At 41.5% G+C, this 8,306-nt stretch overlaps 1 protein-coding gene across 1 annotated transcript; it reads right to left on the reverse strand.

The window, feature by feature from the left end:
• Nucleotides 1-3,941: 3,941 nt before the first annotated feature.
• LOC147899415 (putative histone H2A variant 3) lies at nt 3,942-4,564 on the reverse strand. Its single transcript, XM_087378649.1, has 2 exons — nt 4,442-4,564; nt 3,942-4,241 (listed from the first exon to the last, which is right to left on the reverse strand). Exons 1-2 carry the CDS (start codon nt 4,562-4,564, stop codon nt 3,942-3,944), a joined length of 423 nt encoding a protein of 140 aa, XP_087234775.1.
• Between the last annotated feature and the right edge of the window lie 3,742 nt (nt 4,565-8,306).

Consider the following 8,306-nt stretch of genomic DNA (forward strand, 5'->3'; position numbering starts at 1 on the left):
TCATCCAACAGGTCAAGCATGATGCAGTAAAGAGTGCAATTGAATATTTGCTGGCAGAAAAAAATATTCCAATTAGCCAATGTAAAATTGATCATAACATTGTGAGGCAGATGGCATCAGCTTTACCGTTGGCGAGACAGAACGCTTGGGCACATAAATTGGTGAAGGTAGAAGATGATGGATTTGAAATTACTCCTTCTATGGCAAGTGACATTCCGAAAAATGTGTATGCATATGCACAAAAAGTCATCAAAAAGCACACTCTCAGAAAAGCAAAAACTTTGAACAAGGGCTTTTTTTTCATACATGAGATCCTTTCAGCGTCTGGAAAGAGTGTTGAGTGCAAGGGAAATATTAAGAGAATTTACAATTGTTGAACTTATTTTTTTGTATAACTTATCTTAGGCTTATTATAACTTTAGGTGTTTGTCATCAACACCTTTATAAATCCCCCTTCCCCCCCCCCCCTATTCTTCCTTCCCCACACCCCTCCTTATCTCTCTCAAATTTTGACAACTGCCATCCCCATGGCCATTCCCTTTCTACTATCCCCATGGCCATTGCCTTTCTGCTATCCCCATGGCCATTGCCTTTCTTCTATCCCCATGACTATTGCCTTTCTGCTACCCCATGGCCCGTTGCCCTAGCTTCTTCCCCACCAGCCATCACCTTCTTGGTAACTCGCCGATCGATGCCATAGTTGTCATCCCATCGACTGCTACCATAGCTCCTATCCCCATGACCCGTCGCCTTATGTCATCCCCCTCAATGTAGGGATACCAAAAACTATAAAAGGACCCCCTATCCCCTCGAGTCATTGCCTTAGCAAAAACAATGAAACTTTGTCAAATTTCTACCATAACTCCCCCAACCTTTTGCCCTCTTATAGCCTACATTCCAGCCCCCAGTGAATGTTCTCAGCCTCCTCCTCTTCCATTGACTGTCTTCTCATGCAACTTCCCTCCCTTTTTCCCAACTACCATAATTCAACTGCATAATCAACCACTCAACGAGCCAGAGGTTCAAGCCTCTTTAGCACTAACAGACCTTGGATCCATGGTAGACCACCTCCCCTATCACCTAGACATGAAGCTCCTGAGAGAATTCCTCTAGGCCTACAACTCTTCTTAATACTAAAACTTTTGAAGGTGTCTATTAACACCATTAAATATTAAGAGTTTACAACTGCTGAATCTTATTTTTTTGTGTAACTTATCTAGGCTGCGTTAAATTTTATAATATTCATTTCATCTCCTTTAAAAATATATAAAAAAATACTTGTTTCTATGTTTTTATATGTGCTATGAAGATTTTTTTAAATTTTATCCGAAAACTAGTCCAAAAGTATATGTAAAAATGAATTTGTACATTGACAAGTCTAAAATTAATGAAATAAGTGTTTATATGATCAGGTTTAAAGAAATGTACTAATGAAAGCAAAGCACTATGAGAACATGGATTTCTTCAGCATGGCGCGTCGTGTCACATTTCTATAGATCCCTTAGGTAGATCAACACATGAATTCATATTTAGCCTTAGGTTTGAGAGTTTTCGTTGCTATTAGTTGTAATAATGCATTCAATCAACACTTGCTTGAACCAACAGACTTCATCTTTTCTCACTTAACCATGTACTAAATGGAGACTAAATGGCTTGTAAAAGTGTAGATAAACCCATTTCTTTGAGGTTTCCTGATTTACTTTCGAGTCAAAACAACAGACCACAAGCCCATTGTTCAGGTGACTTCATTTGCGTCTTAAATAATGCTGCAATGCGGTCATCATGAGCAAAAATCAGGCACGCGATATCTAAATGATGATGAAAATAAGTGAAGGGAAAATGCATTTCGAAACACTAATCCATGTTAAGGCGAGAAAGTTCAAAACGATAAGATGTTGAAACCTTAATGAAAATTGGCTAGTGCAACTCTAAAAGCCTTTACCTATACCTCTTAATGTTTTTCGTCTACTTTTACTTTTTTTGGGGTTTCGGGTGCGGACTTAAAATTTGTCATTGCCTTATCTGGAAATCTTGTCACGTTTAGAATGCATTCATAAATTTTTATTGACGTGAGCTTGTTGAAATTGACGTGAGCTTGTTGAAATTGCCATCTTAAGTAATCTATCAACCATTGTGATCATGAATTAAAAAGTGATGAAGTAAATTGAGGTGCTAAAACCATGGTCCACAGCCTAATGGCTTTATATTGAGTTATTGTACATCTCTGATGAAGCACTGATATTCGCTCCTCTGCTCTTTTGAATTAATTAATTAGTTCCAATTGTCTCCCCTTAATGAATTAACCTAAGCTATCTAAGCTATATAATAACTTAATAATAAATCTCAAGCTACGATGCCTCCCTAAGGCTTCCCCCTCCGCCTCTCCTTCTCTACCCTTTGCCTCTCCTCCCCCATTCACCTCTCCTTCTCCCCCTTTCCCCCTTCGCCTCTCCTTCTCCCCCTACTGCGCTCCCTCTCCCTCCCTCTCCCCTTCACCTCTCCTTCTCCCTCCCTCTTTCCTTCTCCGCCCTCCCTCTTTCCTTCTCCGCCCTCAGCCTCTCCTTCTCCACCGTGCCTCTTCATGCGCTCCACTCACCTTCCCTCAACCGGCCTGCTTCGCTCAGCCTCTCCCCTCCCTCAACTCTACTGAGTAAGCAGGCAAAAGGTTTACATCGGCTTCTTTAGCATATGTCCAGAACGTGTTTATGCCCAGGTCTGCTACGTCGACGTCTGTAGTGAAATATCTCTTATAAGCATCGAGTATAGGCCTGTAGCCCGTGCATCTTCACAAGTTTCCAACAATTGCCTTGTGTGCGTCTTCCACAGAAAGGCTCGGGAGCATGCGCAATTCACTGTCAGCTTGGCCATCGGCAAATGATTTGGATTGCTTGGCTTGAGCACGGCGCAAGCAACCGTACATGGACATGCACATTCCAGGCGTGTAGAAACCGCACTACGAGCCCTGGAAGCCGACAATTCTCTCTTGAACTGCATGGAATCCCTTCTGCGTGCTGCTGAGCCCCTCGATTGTGGTGAGCGCGCAGCCATCGAGGGAGCAAAGCAAGGCGTCTCTCCTCCCTCAACGCTCTCTCTCTTTGTCTCTCGACTCTCTCTCTCTCTCTCTCTCTCTCTCTCTTCCTCGCTCAATTGTCCCTCTCCCCTCTCTCAACTCAGCCATGTCTCTTCTCTCTTTGCCTGATCTCTCTACCTCGCTCTCCCTAAGCTCTCTCTCTCAAGTGTCACTCTCCCGGACCCTCAAGCCTCCCTCTCCCCTTCCTCATATACTCGTTGACAGCAGCAATCTTGAAACTTCTGGACTGCTGCGCCTTAGAACCTTCCCGATTTTCTGGAATCACCACGATTGCCTTAGTTTTCTGCCCGATTATTTTACAATTGCCTAGATTTTTCCTTAGCTTAATCTGGTATTACCCTCCCGCGTCCACAACTAATTAATTAATATCTGTATCTATTGACTGGGGGGCCCTATTTGGCTTTATACTGGCCAAAACCCAAATGATAAACATGTTTTTTTTTTTGAGACAAAATAGGCATGCATGAACGCAAGTTCACACTGACCAACTTGTTCTTCCAGGAAATAGAGTAATTGAAGATTGATCATTGTGGAAATTAGCCTGTTTGATACTCCTAACAAAAGATTAGAGCAAGCAATTCAAAGTCTGGTTTACAAAAAGTATGGCAAGCTATATCAGACACGGAGACCGAGTCTTAAAGGGCCCATTGAGCTTTCTCAAGACGAGTATCAAAATTCAAAGGACTGCTGTAATTAAGCTTCTCAGTCACGCTAGATATCGGATTCGATTTCCGTAGGCGTGCAACCTGATGAGCAGCGGTGATGTTTGAGACTAGTATTCCCCTGGCGACTTCCTTTAGTTTGCATATCTCCTTGAATCCTTGGGTCCCTTCAGCATTTAAGGCGGAAGCTAATCCTTCTTTGAGGACTTGTTGATTAGAGACTTATGAATGTGAGGGATCACACCACCTCCAGCAATAGTGCCCTTGATCAAAGTATCCAACTCTTCATCCCCCCTTATTGCAAGCTGAAGATGACGCGGGGTGATTCTCTTCACTTTCCAGTCTTTGCTTGCGTTTCCAGCCAATTCCAGTATTTCTGCAGTTAAATATTCCAAGACAGCAGTAGTGTATACAGCAGCCGTTGCCCCCACTCTCCCGTTTGCAGTAACCCGGGACTTAAGGAGACGATGAAGGCGCCCAACTGGGAACTGGGAAAACAAAAAGCTAAAATCAGTTGCTGTAAGAAATCAGGCAAAGAATGTTTATTCTAAGAGACACTACAGGCAGGCAATCAAAGCAAGCAAAAGTAAGTGCCTTGTTGTGTGATATACAAAAGGGCTTCACATCAAAACGTGGACACTTTAAGCTTGCTATAATGCACCGAAATAAGGAGAAAATTGAGTCTGACCTGCAAGCCAGCGCGAGAAGATCTGGAGACTGGATTCTTCTTCTCCTTCTCCATATCGACGGGCTTGGCCATGATGAGGCCTTTAGCGCCTTTACCGCCTTGGTTAGAACGAGAAAGAACCATCTCTCTTGCAAAAGAAGCTCCAAGGAAGAGAAAAGCAAGCAAGGTGCTTTTGTGTGTATGTCGTCGTTCGATTTCTTTATTGGTCCTGCTTTTAAGAGAAGTTTGGGTTTTGCGAGCTTCAGAAGGCTAGAATACTCCATAGCTTTTGATTCTTTTGACAGAAAAAGCATGCATCACCTATAAATAATCGTCGTCCCCATATTGGCCGGCAAGTGTAACCTATGTTGACGACATAGCTATGATTTTGCAGGACGTGACCTCGAGGTTAAGAGATAGGTTTATTGAGTTTTCCTGATCACAGTGAATGTTGGTTCTTCTCCTGACTCGCAACGTTAACAGTCACACGTTACTATTAAAAATCCAAAACGTACTCTTCGCAAGATACGGCAATGGTATCAATGCAAAAGACAATTACCAGTCCGCTTGCCCAATTCTTCCACACCCACATCGTGGACGTTGTTGCATCTCTCGATGGTCTGCTCTTGCTCTGCATCCGAGTCCCACACCGGGATAATCCCCCACAAAGAGTGTCTAAGTTCTCCCGCGCACACAATGGGAAATCCAGAAATTTTCATTTTTATGTTATACAAGGCCGAGCTACAAGATTTACTCCCTATGGTGCCATTATCGACCTAGAACCGCATATTTACTATTTTCGTTCAAGGTGGACGGCTTGTGATGGATTAGGTCAACTCCAAGGCAGTTGCTTGCACGAATTGCTTCCACCATGGTTAAAGCACATAAACGAGGCAGGCAAACTCAAGGGGTTATCAGCCTGCGCAATGGAGAGGGGCTACTTTTACAAATGTTCACGAAGCTCATGTAGGAGGGGGCAAATGGTATGCGGCTTGGTTGGGGGGAACGGAGGGGATGGAGGTGTGGGGGTTACAACAAGGCAATAATGAAGGGGAGGAAGGATTATATAATTCACGAAAGGTGGTGGAGAGGAGTGACAAGGCAGAAAGTAGTTGTGGTGTGAAAGAGATGATGGCTTGTGGTTGCTCGATAGTAGTAACAGCACATGGTGGGTTACAATATAAAGAAATCAATAATACTATTAATCAACCACAACTAAATAAATATAAAAAGAATCTAAATCGATGAGGTGTCAACCTAAAGATACGCAAAATCGAACCTCAATTATGTAGCACTGATTCAAACGTTAACACATTCATTCGGTTTCTCCAAGCCTGTGCACTACTAGAAACCTTAGGTATCATGTGCATTCAAGGGGTATTTTAAAAACCCCTCAACTAAAATCTCCCCCCTTATAAAACCACCCCTCTTTACTTATGAATTAACAAATTTTTTCCTAAACTTGAGTTGAAAAACCCTTCCTGTTATTGTAAATCTATTTAAAAGTATATACCCCTCCTTTTGAATGCACATGGTATACTAAAATTTTGTGAGGTGAACTTCGAAAGAAAACTATCAGCCTTGGAAAATGACCACGGAGATGCTATTGCAGAAACTTTTCTTGCTCAAAGTCATTGATGGAACTAAAGCCTGTCCTAACCCAAATGTCGTAGCCAATGTCCAGGCGGTTTTCAACTTGAAAGAAAAAAACTTAAATGCAAAACTCAAAATCTTCCTCTACATGGAAGACGACCAAAAAACAAGCGGTGAGAACATTAAACACCGCTCATCAAATTTGGTCACAATCTTGGGGGATTCACCTCTAAAAATTTTAATGTACCATGTGCATTCAAAACGAGGGGTATTTTAATCCCACTTTTGGAAAAACATTAACAAGACTACAATAATAGGAGGGGTTTCTAAATTCAAATTTAGAAGAAAATCCATTAGTTCATAAGTAAAGAGGGGTGATTTTATTGGGGAGATAATTTTAGTTGAAGGGTTTTTTAAATACCCCTTGAATGCACATGATACCTAGGATTTCTTAGTAGTGCACCCCCCGAGGTCACAATTGTGACATACTTACAAATGCACAGACGTATCATCCCAAATTGCAATGTGAAAAAGCTCATGACGACTCAGATGATCAACTCAGATGGCGTCCCTAAGTTTCTGCAAACATGGCGGAACGCCATGGACGACCTTACCCTATCTAAAATTGTATTAGCTCAAAATGTTCACACCATACTCTTGTTGGCTACGTTGCCATCGTCTTGGTAACCTTTCAATACAACACAAAGCTCCAAGAACAACTTTACTATTCCACTTATGATTCCTGCAATACTACAAGAATAAGCCTTGCGCAACCTATCACGAACACTACGTCATCGTCCTCACCAAACTTAGCAATGTATTCAAACCAATGATCTCGCTTCACTAAGCCATTGTTCAACTTTTTCCATTATGAAACTCCTACCTTAGTAAACAATCATCACAAAAATCTCGTTGCCCATCTAGCCGATCATCACAAACTCGCAATTTCCAATTTGTTAAGCCTCACTGTCAGATCTGTCAGAAACTCATGATACGCATGATTGTTGGTTCAACCCTCAAAATAAGGGTAAGTCCAAATATAAGGGACAAGCCAACTACACATCTGACTTTCAGATTCTACCCACTACCCCATACGTCGAAGAAAATCAATCAGTCGCATCAGATGCTTCCTTGATAGAAGATGTCTACATAGCCTATTCTGCCACTCATTTTCCTGAGTCCCTTAACACAATGTGGACAAAACTATAAAATCCTAGACGTTCCAATCGAAATATTCTTTGGTGACAATGGCACACAAAAAGCCATTGGTATGGGGAGCGTTCACATAGAACTTTTGATGGTACATTGTAGTAAATATAGATGATATCTACTACATTCCTAACATTGAAAAAATCTCATCTCCGTAACTAAACTTACGGATCCTTCTACCTCATTTCAATTTCATTATTCACATTGTTGCATACATCATCTCTTACCATCAAGCCAGACATATGTCGTAACTTGCTCCAAATATGTCCAATTGTACCTACTTGGTCGAAGACCTTATCCTACTCATGAAGTACTCACCGCTACTCATGAGAACTCACAACTATATAGAACCCTACTTTGGCATTATCATCTTAAACACTTCAACTTTCAAACAATGAGACTAATTTCTAAACAAGGTCTGGCCCTAAATTATAACCTACCATCATCAAGTAGATTATCCATCTAACTCTCCAATTCAAAATTTAAGGATATAAACAAAACATCACACCCACTTCAAATCAACCATACAGATATTTGTGAATTACCTATCAAGTGACTACTCCAGAATAAATATTTTATCACATTGATAGATGATTTTACTCGCTTCATTACTATATCATTCATGAAAGACAAACAATCTAAAATTGTTTTCAAATTATTTCAAACCTAGAAACAAGTAGTTGAGAACCAACTGCCATATCGAATCCAAACTCTCCAGTCTGACAATGGTGGTGAGTATGTTTCCCACTAGTTTTGACAATTTTGCTGAGACAACGGCATACATCAGCGCTTAACAATACGTGATAATTCACACCAAAACTCAATAGTCGAATGCGAAAACTGTTTCCGCATGAATACATCTTGCGGGATGATCAAGGTCACTGGCTTGCCTGAATCCTTCTAGGAAGAAATGGTTGTGACTGCCTGCTCCACTAGAAGACACATTACACGAGCCTCCTTCCGACATTGTCGTCTAATGCTTCACAAGCACGGGAATGAAGATCATCGGTATGGTTGGCGGGCGGGGAAGGTGTCGGTGTAGATGTCAATATGGTCGTCGGTATATATATCGTACATATACTGA

The sequence above is a fragment of the Dipteris shenzhenensis genome, chromosome 8, assembly GCF_047967505.1.
Source record: "Dipteris shenzhenensis isolate YYH24624 ecotype China chromosome 8, Dip_SZ_1.0, whole genome shotgun sequence".
Classification (NCBI taxonomy): Eukaryota; Viridiplantae; Streptophyta; class Polypodiopsida; order Gleicheniales; family Dipteridaceae; genus Dipteris; species Dipteris shenzhenensis.